At 46.7% G+C, this 15,679-nt stretch overlaps 1 protein-coding gene across 2 annotated transcripts; it reads left to right on the top strand.

The window, feature by feature from the left end:
* Window positions 1-304: 304 nt before the first annotated feature.
* Window positions 305-15,119, top strand: NRIP2 (nuclear receptor interacting protein 2). Of its 2 annotated transcripts, XR_010996417.1 has the most exons (7): window positions 305-1,395; window positions 5,987-6,163; window positions 10,574-10,656; window positions 11,087-11,214; window positions 13,023-13,075; window positions 13,884-14,028; window positions 14,714-15,119. XR_010996417.1 is itself a non-coding variant. In XM_068181793.1 (6 exons), the coding sequence occupies exons 1-6, from the start codon at window positions 1,165-1,167 to the stop codon at window positions 13,974-13,976; spliced, it is 765 nt and encodes a 254-aa protein (XP_068037894.1). In that variant the 5' UTR covers window positions 305-1,164; the 3' UTR covers window positions 13,977-14,281. The 2 variants fall into 2 exon arrangements, 1 of the variants encoding a protein (XP_068037894.1); XM_068181793.1 differs by lacking the exon at window positions 14,714-15,119 and having other exon boundaries at window positions 13,884-14,281.
* Window positions 15,120-15,679: the final 560 nt, after the last annotated feature.

Genomic DNA, 15,679 nt, shown 5'->3' with positions numbered 1-15,679 from the left:
CTTAACGGGGCAGTGCATTAACCAGAGAAAAGGGATCAAAATGAGACAGCATCAGTTCAAGTTAAAATTCATAGTTTCAAGCACCACAATATGGAGACAGAAAGTTGAAAAAGGGAGCTCTACCATGTCCTGTCTCCCCTGAGAGAAGGGATATCTGCTCTGGTCCAAACATCCCACACTGCAGCAGCATCAGCACTGGTATAAACAGGGAGCCAAGTCTGCTGGTATCAACGAGCCAGTGATTTTAGACTCCTGCAGCATCAGAGGGGATTGCTTTTGATACAGTGGGATGAGAATGAGGACAGAGTCAGGCACAACGTATTTGCCTTGGCTGGAAGCAGAAACCAGACCTTCAGCATTTCATTCAAGCTACACAGAAAAATCCTTCAGCGCAGCCTATTGCAAAGCCATAAGTCTCTCTGCAGAAATGAGACTGGGCATGCCTGCCAGGAGCCTTGAGAAGGATACTCTCCCATTTACCAAGGCACTGCATCATCTTCCAGGCTGACCCGAGTCGCTGCCAGCATTTACAGAGACACCGAGAAGCGTCAAAGCCCCCTGGCAGAGGCAGTGGAGCGCGCAGGCTGCCGCCGGCAGCTGTAGCGTGTCCCGGGGAGCCGGGGACAGGCGGGCACACGCACGGACACGGACACGGACACGGACACGGACACGGACACGGACACGGACACGCTCGGTGCGTGCGCGCAGCCCGCCGAGCTAAGTCCGGCCCCCAGCATCCAGCGGGGCCATCCTTCTGCTGCTGGATTTTTCCAGCCGGAGCATCCTGCCGGCTCTGCCGTGATTTATGGAAAGCGGTTTCTGACGCGGGGCTTTTTCTATTACGACACGGACCCACGGACTGGAAGAGACAAAGCTGCAGTCAGGGCAGGAGAAGTGAGGGAGGGGAAGAGGCGGGAGCAGAGGGATACGGAGGAGTGGAGAGGACAGAGGGAGAAACAGGCACCGAGACACTTCGGAGATGGGTGAGTTATAACTAAGAGAGCAGGAGGAAAGGTAGAGAAAGGAAGAAAAGGAGACCAGTGAGGAAGAGAAAGGGAAAGGAGATCAGAGACTGAGTCAGCTTCCAGAGGGCAAACACCAGGAGACGAGTTCAGGGAACACCCCAGCACGCCAAGAAGGACCTGTTCTGTCTGAATCTTCACCATGAGCACAAGGAAGAGCTGCCCCCTGCCACTGGGGCAAGGAGACCAGGAGGAGAAGCAGAGCGAGGGTACTCCCGACCTGGAGAGACAGGAGTGTGAGATGGAGCTGAGGAACAAAGCTATTCTGCAACAGAAGAGGCGCCTCAAACAGGCCACCCAGTTTGTGCACAAGGACTCTGCTGATCTGCTGCCCCTGGATGGCTTGACAAGGCTTGGCACCTCCAAGGATTTGGTGAGTCCAGTGGGACCACGTTTGGGAGGGGGTCCTCCTGATAGCCTTCATTCCAGATGGGGGCTGCTGTCAGGCTTTATGAAAGGATCATAGGTTCAGCAAAAATGAAACTTCCCTTCAGGATGATCTAGGAGCAGGTCAGGGTAAGGGGAAAGAATTAATCTCTCATTTGCTTGCCTTCATCTTCTTGTGCCTCCCCATAGGAACCAAACTCCTCAGGCAGACATGGACTGGTAGGACTGTCCAGAATCCAAATTTCCATTCACCCAATACCTATGTATGTTCCTGTGACATGTATATTTCCATGTGGGACATCTCCGAAAGCCCCCATGTATTCCTGCATGATCCAGCTCAAAAGCAGAATGCTTCCTGGACTCAGCAGGGAGGGAGGTACAGTTCATGAAATTCTGAGAAACTTATGTTTGACCTTGTCACCTTTTTGCATTTTTCTCTCTTCCCTGCACTCTCTGGATTTATGGAGGGGCAAGCAAAGGCAGGACTGCAAACCAGGCAGGCAGGCAGGCAGGCAGATGCAGTACCTGGCACTCTGGATGACTCCTTTGGGGAGGAGGCACCAGAGTGAGGCCTGTGGGCATCTCCTTGTGGTGACGTGGATCAGGGAGCATCAGGGAGGGAGGTCTGTTCCAGCAGCCTTGGCAGTCTGGAAGGGCTTCCCCGAGGCTGGAAGCAGATTCCCTCAGGATCTATTACTGGCTCAACTGCACACATATTCTCCTTGCTCTGGCAGTTTTGCTGTCCAACTTCTCTCCACTGTAGAGTTAAACTGCTCAAGGCTGTGGAGGTCTAAACCATTTTCCCAAAAGAGGGCTCACGTCTGGTTGTGATGGGGGCACAATCACTTGTTCCATCTGTGGCAGTGGGTGTCATAAAAGATCTTGTCCCTCCCTGCAGTCTGTGCTTCCCTCTGTATCCTCAGACAGTAGCAGCAACACCACAGATGCTCTCGTGCGTGTGCCTCCAGTCATTTCCCAGCTCCCAAGGCAGTGGCACAGGGCCACACATGTCTGGGACCAGCAGGTCCCTGACACTAAATGGGACCTAATCCTCCTTGCTGAAACCTTGGGGTGCAGCGGCTTGCACACGAGGGGTCAATGCCATGTTCCCATGCTGGCACATCCTGCTGCTCCCACCAACCTCCCCACAGCTCCTTCAGCTCCCTCAGCAGCTGCTGGGAGTCCCTGGCATGGCAGGGTCAAGGATGGCTCCTCCAAGTCCCCCTGAGCTGTCACCTCACGTTCTGCAGCTGCACTCATGGCTGTCAGCAGGGACCGGTGTGGACTGTCCCTCCGGCCCTGCGCACAGTCATGGCTGGAGGGCAAGAGCTGTGTCACATCACTGCTGTCTTAGCGAGGAGCAGGGACTCTCCTCCCCGTGGGGAAGGAGCTCTGGCCACACTGGAGACCGGAGAGCCAGTGCTGCAGCACTGCAGCTCCAACATCACCTCTGGAGCACAGCCGGGCGTGACACTGGACCCGTCCCTGGGCAGGGTAAGGGGATGAGCCACTTCTGAGGCTTTTAGTGCGTGTTTGCTGACCCCAGCCACAAAGGCAGGCAGAAACACATCTGCCAGCTTTGCTTTGGGATTGACTCCTGTCACACCATGCCTCAAAGTGACAACTGGCACCCTGAAGCCCTAAGGGGTTCCTTGAGCGAGATAGTCCTTGTCTAAATCACTTGCCACAAGGAGCTCTCCTGCTGGAATTAACCATTCCAGGCAAGAGAACTCATTGTATGCCGACAGCGTTCAGTCACTGCAACCCACTGCAAACTTCGTGTTTGGTCCATAACAGAACAGCTGAAACTTTTTTACCATGGACCTAGGGAGCAGTGAATAAAGCATGATGTGTTTTTCTCACATGGACATTTTGCTCTGGTGTTAGAGGGCACAAAATAAAGTGTACCCACTGTGCCAAGTTCAACACACAGTGCCATACCTGGGGTCAATGTGGTACCTCCGTTTCTGCTTTAACTTGGGGTGAAAGAAGAACCAGGTCTTAGATTTCCAAGTGGGATACCGCAGTTCCTGTAACTCAATGGGACACTGTGATATTGCTGTGATGCTTTGGGCACTGCAAATCAGAGTCCCAAATATGCATTTGGCTTATTTTTCTAGACATTTCTCCAGCGCTATGAAAACTCCATCTCTTTTTCCTAAATTGAGCTGGCTCCCTCCTGGAGGACAGGAATACAAAAAAGGAATGTACTGAAAATTAAGCAGGAGTAGGATGTGTTGGAGAGTTTGATTTGGAGAGAGAGAGAGTAAAACACCCCTGAATCCTATATCATTTACATTGGGAGGGAAGTTTAATTACTTCCCCAAAACAGGTCTCCATTGATAGTGCCAGAGACTCCAGCTGTGGCAGCTCCATGTCCTAAAATTAGAGCAAGGCCTCATATAATTTAAAATAAAATATCTCCTTTCTTTTGCAGTCACAGGCTGTTACTTTTTGCCACTCTTTTCTGTGTATTCTGGGTGTGCACTCAGCTTATGCAATGCATCCAGAAGTGCCTGCAATTTGATGGGCCCGTCATGTCTCCAATAATGAGTAATTATATATTTCTGTGGAGATCTCATGTTTTCACCTTCCCAACAAAAAACATGATCAGTTTTGGTTTTTTTCTTTTTTAATGGAAAGAAAAAGTAGTTACATGAGCTAAAATATTCTGGAAGTACCAAGAAGGTCTGAAGATCCGGCTTCTCACCTCCCAAAAATCAAGATCCCCAGCTCATACAATGTCACTAACCATAGCAAGGCCTGGAGGTTTTACATTGGAGAACCTGAACTTTCCCTAAATTGCACTGGGAATCTTCTTTGATCCCTCTAAGTGCCCTGAGAGGGCATCCTTTCCAGCTCCTGGCCATCCTCCCTTACCATCCTCTAAATCGAATTGTTTCTGACCACTCCAAGAGCTACAACACTCTCTCCACTTCTCTGTCTCACTGGTGAGAGAGAAGATAGGCAGGGCCCTGGGAGTCTGCTCTTGAATCAGATACCTCCAAAATCCCAAAGCTCAGCTAATCCCCACCAGCACTTGGCCTCTTCCCAGCCTGAGTGACAAGAAGGGGACCGAGGTGGCAGCTGCAAAGAGCTTGCTGGTTCTGTGGGAAACATTGCAGGAAGGGGGAAAGGTCCTTTGCATGCCAGATTGTGAGAGGCAGGAGGGAGGATGGGAATTTGGAGACCTGCTGTTTGTTCCCTGCCCTTTTCCCATGGCCCAGATGTTAGCTGGCAGCCAAACTGGCACTGTGCTCAGAGTATTTAGGGAGCTAAGCACAAGGGCCAGCTGTGCTGTGGGCCGGCACAGTAGGCTGGGAAAAGACCAGGAACAGAGGGATATTTTTACCCCATTTTTTCAACTGCTGCAATGTTTCTCATGCAGCATGTGAACGATCTGACTCTCACCCCTTGAGTGGCAAGGAAGCAGAGGCATGAGGGACGTAGCATCTTGCAAAGAGCAATGCCGAGTGTGACCAAAAAGCCAGTGACAGCCATCCTGCACCAACCATTGGGCAAATCTGACAAATCAGGGTGCTTCAAATTGCAGCTTGCACACTTCTCTGGCCTCAGCTCTCTGGCCACACATAAAGCTAGTCTGAAACACAAGTAACCTGTGGGGCTAATGCAGCCCAGCTCATTGGCAGGTCTGGTCTAGTTCAGGTGTTTAGCCTGCCCATTGACAAGATCCTGCATCAAACTGCTGCACCACCTGGGAGATGACTTAATTTTTTCTTTTTCTTTAAAGAGAGAAAAACAACATTTTAAGCTGTAGCACATTAACCCCATTAGATTGATTGCCTTTCTTCAAACAGGCTGTTGTTACTGGGAATGCCATGGCCAGCTCAGAGCAGCTGCTCTCCTGCAGAGGGGCAGTGGAGCTGAGTACATGGAGAAAGGACAAAGCTACCTCCAACAGGCACCTGTTTCATTGGTGTTGCCATTGTTGATTCAGTAGCTGTGCAGAGACTGGATGGATCAATACTGGGCAAAATCTAGAGCATCTGATGGTGGGGAGCAGAGACAGACTCCAAGGAACATTAGAAGCTTGTTTTAGTTTCCTCCTCGAGGAGCTTTCTGCTTCACTACAAATAATTGCTTGTACACCTAAAATATCTGCAGTCCTGCCTTCTTGCCCACATGCACATCACACACATGCTACATTCCTCTCCTCGTGCCCTCCCACATTGGAAGGTGTGAGTGTGCCTGGTGGGATGTCAGCACGCACCCAGCAGGCAGTGCGCTGCATTACGCTGAACAGGAATGAGACTCTCCAGTGCATGTTTAGCTGAAGGAACAGATATGTGTGGGGAGAGCATGCATCAGGCATGTTAATAATTCTCCTCCCAGAAACCTGCCTGTCACAGACATCCCAACACTTTAACACCAAATTAGCAGCTACCAAAAACGAAAAAAAGTCTTGGGATTTAAAGAAAGTTTTTTCAGTAAGCATGTCTTTCATCAGGACAATCAGCTGGGTCAAGCATTTCCAGCCTGCATCCCTGAGCTAGCAAATATCCTTGTCCTTAGCTCCATACTTAGCTGGGATTTCTCTTTCTTTGTGATGGAGACAGCAGCCTCATAGCGTGGTCCAGCGGCGCCTCTTGGAAGGCAACCTGAACAAGCTGCGGGGCGAGGCCAGGGGTCAGTCTGCACGAGTTCAATCTCCGCTGGCAAAAGACCAGGATGAAAAGATGGAAAAGGGAGAGGACAGGAGAAAAGAGACTTCACCCCTGCTAATACAGTGCCAGGTAAGGCAACAACGCAGTGCTGCTGATTTCACAGTGATGGCAAATGCTCAGAGTTCCAGCTGCTTCCCTCCCAAGGGCCATGCTGAGTTATAAATTGCAAAGCCAGCTGCAGCCAAATAGAAGAGATTTCATGCATGGCCTCTCCTAGAGTCTGGATGCAGGTTTTCCAAAAGCCAGAGGAAAGCCTTTCTGCTACATGCTTTCTAGTTGCCCATATTTGAACATAAATTACCTTAATCACATCTCCTTCCTTTGAAGGCCAGCTTTCCCATGATATGAGGTATTTTATAACTGTATGTAGAAGCAAGGAATGTCTCCTTATCACTTGAAGACAGGTGCCTCTAGCTGATTTACATTTAACTAATTCCAGTCCAGTCTGATTCTCTCAGGTGTCAAAGGAGCTCCTCAGAAAGTGGCTAACTGTGCTCCAAATTAGCACAGCTGCATCTCTTGATGGAAGCAGTATTTTTAGCTTCCTTTTCTTCTTATATCCTCCTATACAGCAGAGCACACTACTCCCTGGCCCCTGCAGTTAGAGAAAGCACATCCAAAAGCTGTGGCCCATGGATGAGAGCTGGATGGTTAGAACTGCACAGTAACATGCAGATATGAGATTCACCAAGATACAGACCGGTTGTACAAAACCCATTTTAAAGCCGGTTTTAGTTCAGTTACCTGTGCTAAAGAACATCTCCCATACCCAAGTGTAAAGGCTACACTTCCAAGAAAAACATATATACCTTTGAAAATTCATTTAGTACAATGAATTATGATAGGAACACAGCCTGGTAGTAAGTTTCTGAAAGGCTTAGATCAGGTATCTCAGTACCAAGCAAAGCCACTGTCTGGTTTGTTTTGCAGCCTTCACTGCTGCAGGTAGGCATTGCTTACCCTGCATTTTAGACTTTAATATGGCTGGGTTAACATAACCACACCTGGGGACAGACTAGTAGGATGAATGGTTCTCAGGGTAATTTCTCCAATTACTTGGAGCCTGGTTTTGAGCAAATAAAGGTGTTTCTTTTTTTAATAGCCTCTCCTTATTGTTCTGCAGGAGGAAATTCAGTGATAAAGGGTGGGGTTTTTGCCAGGCATGCACACTGAAAAAAGACAGGAATGTACAGGTGTTGTGTCCCAGGGGCACTTGCTAAGTCAGCACTACAGTCCACCAGTCATTCCCTTTTGTGTTTCTAATGCACTGAACCCCAGCTGTCACCCACATTTTACTTACCCTTGCAGAGGAAGGTTAATGAGCATCACAAGCAAGGACATAGACCTAACACTGCATGTAACGCTCCCTGAATTCTGCACAGGCCTTTCTGTCTTTTTCTGCCCTTCTTAGGAGCCAGTCACTGTTTGTCATACTTGATCTTACACTGAAGGAAGGGAAGCTCTCCTCCCCTTCTTTTTGGCTAGCTGCTTTTGATGTTCACATTTGTGAACTTCAAAAAGCCTCTCCTGTCAGAAACAGAGCTGTGGCAGGAAATAGAACTCAGGCTGCTGGTTTATTTGAACCAGAGAGGTGAGCTTTTGGAGAACTGCTTGATTATAGTGCAGTTTTTATTAGAAATGGAGCACGGCCCCAGAGAAGTATTTTTTTTCCCCTGACTCCTGAGAAAAGATTATCTACCATTTACACACAGGCAAGTATGCTGAAAATCCCAAAGTGGTAACAAACCTGACTTGTAAATGAATTTGACTAAGGAATAAACCCAAATATATGTAGACTTCAGTGGTAGATGGAGATTCAGGCAGTAAGTGGGCTCACTCTAACAGGTTTTAGTTGCCCTTTGTCTAATGTCTTTTAAGTCCCAGAGAACACAGACAGACCTAGTCTATAACAGTTGTACTGCAGTCACTCACCCTCCTATTTGCTTAGGTGGATTGCCCAGATGGTACTTAAGCAGAATTGCCCCTTTTTATGACAGTTTTTGAAAAACACTTTGGAAAACTAGTCACGCCTGGCATCTGCAACCTAAAATCAAGCTGTTATTTTTTGTGGTGGGGCTTGTCTCTTGTTGACTTGGAAACAGATGCCGAAAAACTTCACTGCTGCAGAAGGCCAGTTTTCCTCTATGCCAAAGCAACCTGGGATTGATCAGCCTTTTGTTTGCTAAAGCAGCTTCTTGATTCTGGAACTGACATAATTTCAGAAAACAGCTCTTTATAGTGATCCTTACTGATGCCCCTTCCCCTCTTTCTTGGAAATTCCTGTAATTGACATTTAGATAAAAAATAAATGTGGCTGGTAGTAACAGACTGAAAATTCTAGAGTAGAGATGAGAGTGGGTAAAGTGATGAAAAGTCCTCCTCTTCCAAGAAGCCTTGCAGTGCTTATGAGCTGCCTGCATTGTATTTTTGGTACGGTGGACCAAGGACTTTCCTCAGGGTCCTGGTGAGTTCTCTAGGGAAATGGTTAGTGGTGAAGAGCTGTGTACACTCAGTGAGATTAAATGTTTTTTTCTACAGAATAATCACTGTCCTATTATATCCTCTCAAGTCTATAACTTGCAGATTTCCCAGCCTGCTCTGAAACAAAACTCAGTAATCTGCCTAGTGATACAGCTTAGGCTTATTATAACAACAGCAGCTCATGCATTTCAAGTCTGCTGCTCCCAAGTGATTCCTTAGCAATTGCTATCCATGCTCCAGGTCTTGTTTCTGAGCAGAGAGGATCTGGAGGCAGATGTTTGGCATGCACCTGCACTCTGTGCTTTATCTTGCTTCTCTGCTTAGTCTGGCCACAGCCTTTTCAGGCAAGGCTGATGTGCCAGGGAGGACCAGGCATCACAGACAGTGCAGAGCTCTAAAATCAGAAGGGAGACATTTTGCCACAGAATCACGGAATGGTTTGGGCTGAAAGGGACCCTGTTGGTGTTGTCTGTTTGCAGCACTCCAGTATTTCTCACAGGAGTTGTTTTCTTCTTTATAACTGCTCACAGATAGCACATTTTTGAAAATGAAATCTTAGAAATACTCATGTAGCTCTCAGTGATGATTAATAATCATACACAGGCTTAGATAAGAAATTAGGAAATTGAGACATTTTCCTTGACCCTGCTGGTGCTGCACTGAGTCCCTCATAGCCATGCTGATCTGCTTAAGGTGTTCAAGCATTTAAACTGGTCGGGACTGAGCATAAGAGTAGAGAAGAAGTGGCAGGAGTGTTGCTGCTTCTGAGTCGTTCATGTCACACAGTGCCATAGTGGATGGAAGAGAAGGAATCACAGGAAAAACACAAATTATAGTAGGAATACAATGAGCCTCCCAAAAGGAAAATTCTGTGAGTGGGGTTTTATTGGTGGAGCTTTTGCTGGGCGGTGGTGTAAGACAGAGCCTTGAAGAAATAGGCCATCAAGAATAGGTATGATTAGGTACCATAGGTGAAGATGTAATTTGTAGATGACAGTTCCTCCATATTTTCCAGTTCCTTTACTAAGTCCTGCTCCTCTTTTTTTTCCTCAGCCTAATTTTTATTGATGTCCTTGATGACCCTATGTTTTCAGACCCCTAAAATAAATGTAACCTGCTGTTACTTCATCACCTCAGGCCTGCCATTAAGGACCTCTCTGCAGAGGGGACAGAAAACAGACAACAGCCACATCTTCCTTTTCCCTTTCATGTTCAAAGGGGTAAAGAAATGAAATGAGCAAAGCACTGGGAACTATTCCAGTAAAATCATGCACAGGCTACTTGGGTGCAGGGCAGGGTGCAGGTCCCTTTGCTAAATGACACCACCTATGACTATTGTAACATCATGTCTTATATCCTTAAAGAGCTATATAGGAATATGATGTAAGCCCTACACAAAATAGTCATCTCTTGATTAGGTTGTGTCTTGGATTCAGGAGTCACATGGATTTGGCAGTTATCTTGGGAACTGCCTTAAATTCAAGCTCATTTCAGGTGTGTTTGTCCTGGGTGCTCCTGCTTCTCCTTTAGGCTTCTCCCTCTGGCAGCTTTTCTACTGAGAACAAACAAGCTCTGGGACATTGTTCCCTGCAACACCAGAAGAAATGGAAAGATGAAAGCCAGAAAAACTAGCACATGCTTGTATTCCTTTAGAAATCTTTGCATTTAACTGCTCTGCTAACAAAGTCCATGTTGGTTTTATGAACAAATTCTCTAACTGTGCATCTCTTGACTGGAATACTGTTAAGTTAAAGTCACTAAGATAAGTGTCTGGGCAATCAAATACAAATGAAGGAAGACAAATTAAAAAAGAAGCATTTGAGAGCAATTTGCAGAGCACTGGGGATACCACCATTGTCTTGGATGAAACTCCTGCCTTCTGACTACTGCCTAAAGCACCACAACTTGGCTATGTTGCTCAGAAAGTCCAAGTCACACAGTTGGAGGGGAGAATATGCTGATTTTGAGCCTACAGTAATTGTCTGTTGTTTTTTCTAGTGCCAAGGTCAGGTATTGAAAGCAACTGTTAACACTGGGTGTCTACCAAACCTCATCTCCAAGAGGTGTTTAAACCAGCTGGGGTAAGTCTTTGCACAGTATAAAAGGAGGGATGGTTAAAGGAAAAGCCATGGCAAGAACCCAGGCACTCTGGAGTCCCAGCCCCAGTGATAATGACTGGCAGATTTGCATGTGCACATGGCTATTGTGGGGAAGATGCAGAGGGTGGGCTACAGAGAAAGGCATTAGAGCACTGGCAAAGGTGTGTGCAGACCCCAGACTCTGAGGCAGAGCTGTGCAATTCTGTCTGCATGTACTACAAGGAAAAGCTGCCCAGCTGGTGGCTGGTGCTGAGGTTTTGCTGGTTGAATCTGCCTCCAGATATATGGTATGAAAGTGATTCGCCCTCTTGTGGGCCTGTTCCCAGTGAGACCCAGAACTGCCATCAGTGAGAAGTCCTGGTTTTCCTCCTCTTTCTCCTCCTGAGGCAGTAACACCTCTTGTGTCCCACAGGCTGGAAGAAGTGTCTGCCATGGACTGTGGAGACCTCTCTCTTCCCATCCCCAGCGTTGTTGGCCGAGTAGAACATTTGGAATTGCAATTTGGCCAGGAAACAGTGCTGTGTTCAGCACTGGTTGTAGGTGAGAGTGCCAGCCCCTCTTCTCCCTTGTTTCTCCTGTGTCCCTCTTGCCCTGCCAAGGGCATTTAAAGGACCTTTGGAAAAAAAAATAACATGGTGGAAGATTGGTGATGTGGCCACCTCCACTGCATAGGTGAATACCCTCAAAGTAACCAAAGGCAAAGGGCATAGTTAGAGTACAGAGAAGACAGAAAACATTGAAAGTAGGGAGAATTTAGGTGCTTTTCCAGTCTTAACTAAGGATGTGAAAAATTCTCATTTTGATTCTAAAATCTCAATTCTGCAGATGGCTTTATTAATGCTCTGGTGCCTCATGTTCTCCTATGGACTGGGCACTTGTATCTCTGGCTGGCTGGAAGTCATCAGAGAAAGTAACAGAGGGTACAGCTTATTTCCTAGAGTACTTCTATGTGTGCTCCTCTGCCTCTGCTGCAGGGAGCACCCTGAAAGAACCTGGAAGCCCCAGAGTGCTGAGTCTCCTTCAGTGTCCTGAAGCAGGACCCTTTGAAGGAAGCAGCCATAGGAGACAAGGCAGGCCCAGAAAATGGCAGAAAGGCTGCATGTTCTGCACTTACATCAAGCTGTGCATATGCTGAAAACAACGTGGTTGTCTTTTTTTCCCCCCATTCTTTCTCCCTATTAGTCTTCCAACTTGATCGTCTTGCTTTAATCTGTTTCCCCATCTTCGATGAGCCCTGCTCATCTTCCAAGGCCTCCCTTGCTCCCTCGTCTCATGTACATTCTTCCCACATTCCTAATTATCTAGAAAGAGCTTCCTCCTCTTACACACTCCAGCTTGCACTTCTTTCCTGGTTTCTACTCTGCTTGTTCTTGCCCTTCATGGGGAATCTGTATTAGTACCAGCACAGGTGAATTTACCCCATTTTGTTGGAACATGGAAATGGCTGCCTGGAAGGAGCAGAATTGCTACACCTGTGTCTTACATCTCCCTGTGCACACAGTGCTCTCACTTATGTGGTTATAAATAAATCAGAAGTTACAGCCACTGGTTACAGGGTAAGCAGAAGTGTTAATGACATTACAAGTGGCTGCTGATTCCTGCAGACTCCAGGACCTGGGAATTCCTCCTTAGTTACCACTTTAACCCCTGGCATCTTCTATGTTTGCTGACACTGAAGACTTGCAGCAGTTACGAGTAGGACAGACAAGTTACATGGAAAAAAAAACCTTAATAAAATTATTTCACAAGATCGGCTAGATTGCAGCCATTAGGTGCAGGCTTTGGTCAGACAACTGAACCAAGAGCCTGCTTGCATGTGACCCTTATCCCCTCTCCTCTCCATTTTCCCATGCTTGTTCTCCCCTGCACCCTGCTGCTTGCCTTCTGCCTTTTGTTCTTCCCTTACACAGCCCATAGTAAGTTTCATGGGATCTTACAAGCCCCTTCTGATATATTAAGTTTCAAATAATCACACCAACTCCCTCAAATTTATCTCACAGTAGTCATGATAATCATGGTTTCCTTCTCTTATCAGCTGCAAAGTTCATTTTGACATCTTCAGGACTGTGCCTAAATAGCTCCTTTAAAGGCTCATGAGTGAGTGGCAGAAAAGAGAGATTACTGTCACTGCTACCATCTGCTTGTTAATGTTGGTGTGTTTAACTCATCTTTTTCCTTGTTATTTTTTATCCGCTTTATATTGATTCATAAAAATTTATGAATCAGATGTTCTTGTATTTCGTAGCCTTTTACAGGAGAGACACACTTTCTTTAATGAGGCAATATTTTTCTTTAATGAGGCAGTATTGCATACTCTAAAGCCTGATCAGTCTCTTCTCTCTTCTCAGATGATGAAATGCTGGAGTTTTGCATTGGCCTCCAGACTCTGTTGTCTCTCAAGGTAAAGAACAGCTCCTTCCTTATTGCAGGGCTCCTCTCAGGAAGCTCTCCAAGATCTGGTTGTTGTAAGCATCAGAATTACTTCATGTCCTGGTCTCTCAGGGCAGTGCTTGTCACACAGCTGCCTGACTGGGTGCAGTATGCTCTGAGTCACTGATTCCTTTCCACTCCTTCTCAAAGGTTTTAAGAAAGAAAACACTCAGTAGGATACTATCACATCTCCCATTCTCTGTATTCCTGACTGTACAAGCTGCAAGCAGCAAGAGGAAACTGAAGTGGAGACAAGAAAAGGCACAAGTTAGACCCGTGTTGCCCTTTGAAGGCAGATGAGAAGAAGCTGCACCCTTGCTTTAAGCCAAATGCAGCTCTATGATCACATTCAATGTCCAACACTCGCTGGCCATTAGTGGAGAGTCCTTTTGTCAGCTTGGCTCAGGGTCAGTCCTCTGCTCAGCCTGGCTCCTGAGTGGCTCAGGATATAGCTGCAGCAAGCTGGCTCCTGCCTGCCACACATTTGTGGCCACATGCCAGACTCATAAAACAGGAAAAACAATGGGTTGAATGGCTGAGTGATGTGAGGACATCAACTCAGAGAGGGTCATAGGAAGAAGGGAGGGAAATGTGTGAAGGGTTTGGAGAGGAACCCCACTACAGGGAAGTGGAGCAAGGAGGCAGCATGTGGGACAGGGACGGAAAACTGTAAGGCCTCTACAAACCCAGAGAGGTGTTACAGGTTCTCCCCAGTCATAGACATAATGAGATTTGCTATCTGAAATGTCCAGCAAATAACTGCCTCTCTCCTTCTTTAGTGTTGCATCGACTTGGAGGAAGGAGTCCTGAGATTTAAAGCACTGAGTGAGGAGCTGCCTTTTCTACATGCCTCTGAAGAGCCTGGTCAGTGACTGGCTGCATTCCCCATGTCTGGAGACTTGCTGCCGTGAGAGAGAGATGAGGGTGAGGCTCTCATGCCCCTAACCTTGCTGAGTTCTAGGCTGAGGCATTCAATGGGGAGTGAGAAAAAGGCAAGTGGGTGCTGGAAGCTGTCACTCGGAGTGCCTCAACTTGAGATATCCCTCCTTTCAGTGGACCCTCTTGCTTGTCCTGATGTACTGAGTGGGCATTTTGTTCTTGTTCTGCTATTTGGCCCTAGTCACTCCGATTTCTGGTTCTGTGATAAATTTATGCTACCGCTTTAATGACTTTACAACACACTCTGTTCACAAGAGTCTCTGTGAACAACCTCCAGTTGTTCTATTGACAGGAGAACAACGTTTTCTTCAAAGACCTCCAAAGATTACCACAAATGTTTCCCTTCTCGTTGCCTCAATGCCAGCATACACCAGCTCTCTCTGTCAGAAGGCTCTATTCCCTTTGTACTCTGGGAAGCTGGATTTCACTGCTTTTTGCTGGTTCAGAACAGAAATATTTTCTTGGGAAAGCTGGCAAAAACAGTTTTAGAGTTCTCAATTCTAAGAAACCTTTGCAGAAATGTTGAGTGCAGATGCCTAAAGCACTGACAGGGGCTTGGGCTTTGCCATTGCATCTCTGGGCACTAACCTATATTATATGAATGGCAATGCTTACCATCTCTTGGTGTATACCCTGTAACCAGATTTGCACACCCTGTTCTTCTGGCCAGGCCACTCCTCTCTGCACTCCAGCTGCTAGAGCTGCATCCCTGCTTCCTCTGCTGCCACTCAGTTTAAATGCTGTGATGAGTTACAGCACCAAGTCTTCTGCTCTGTCAGCTCCTTTCTTCCAACTTGAAATCCAGTGATTAAACACAGACACATCATCAGCCTTGAGTCCTGGCATCCCATAGCCCATCAACTTTGCTTCTCTTGCACAAAATGAGAATTTGTAGTATCAGCTCAGGTTAGAGAGCTGTGAACTCATCTGGAATGTTAAAGGTGATGATTAAGTCACTTAAAAATTGGGTTCATTTAATTTCTTTCTTTTCTTTTTAATTTCCATACTAAAGCATAGCTGTATTAAAAATATATAATCTATTCTTAACTAGCTCTAGGAAAAATGCACTAGATCAGGGCTTGTCAACCCCACTTTGCCTATTTTCCTGGATTAAACACCACTGACTCTCTTCCTTTTTTATCAAACTGGTCATTGTCTCTGTTGTGCTTCTCAAAAACAAGTGTGTATGCATTTTTGTTGGGTTTTTTTGTTACTTCTTTTCTCTATAGCTGTATGCTGTAATTTAACACGTGCTAAGGACACCAGAGTAAAGCCTGGCTGATATGATTTGGGATTCACTTACCAGCGAATAGTTGGCGTGACTGGCATCTGCTGCTCCTACAAGGAGCAGCAGACTTTTACTGTTAGTCATCATATCTTACTGCTTCTGATACATTCCTTGACTTCTCTGCCACTCTTCTACTTGTGCATCTATTTCTGGCTGCATGAACTGCTTTCCATGAATCTCTTGAGTGACACCAATGGTTCTCTCATTTAGTCAGGAAAACATGCCTGCTCGATGAGCCTGTCTTCCAAAGTAGCAGTAATTCCTCCTGGATTTGTATCACTTGCATGCCTGACTGGCTTCTCAAATCTCTCTCAAGGAGTCTAGATAGCTCACACTTGTACTAAACCA

Source organism: Anomalospiza imberbis, chromosome 2 (assembly GCF_031753505.1).
Source record: "Anomalospiza imberbis isolate Cuckoo-Finch-1a 21T00152 chromosome 2, ASM3175350v1, whole genome shotgun sequence".
NCBI lineage: Eukaryota > Metazoa > Chordata > Aves > Passeriformes > Viduidae > Anomalospiza > Anomalospiza imberbis.
The sequence above is the reverse complement of the archived record's forward strand: the minus strand, read 5'-3'. Positions and strand labels throughout refer to the sequence as shown.

Bases quoted from the DNA above. Each gene is read 5' to 3' on its own strand.
- NRIP2 (XM_068181793.1), top strand. From the start codon at position 1,165: ATGAGCACAAGGAAGAGCTGCCCCCTGCCACTGGGGCAAGGAGACCAG. The intron at 1,396-5,986 runs GTGAGTCCAGTG...TGATGGAGACAG, and splicing joins TTGGCACCTCCAAGGATTTG to CAGCCTCATAGCGTGGTCCA. The intron at 6,164-10,573 runs GTAAGGCAACAA...TGTTTTTTCTAG, and splicing joins CCCTGCTAATACAGTGCCAG to TGCCAAGGTCAGGTATTGAA.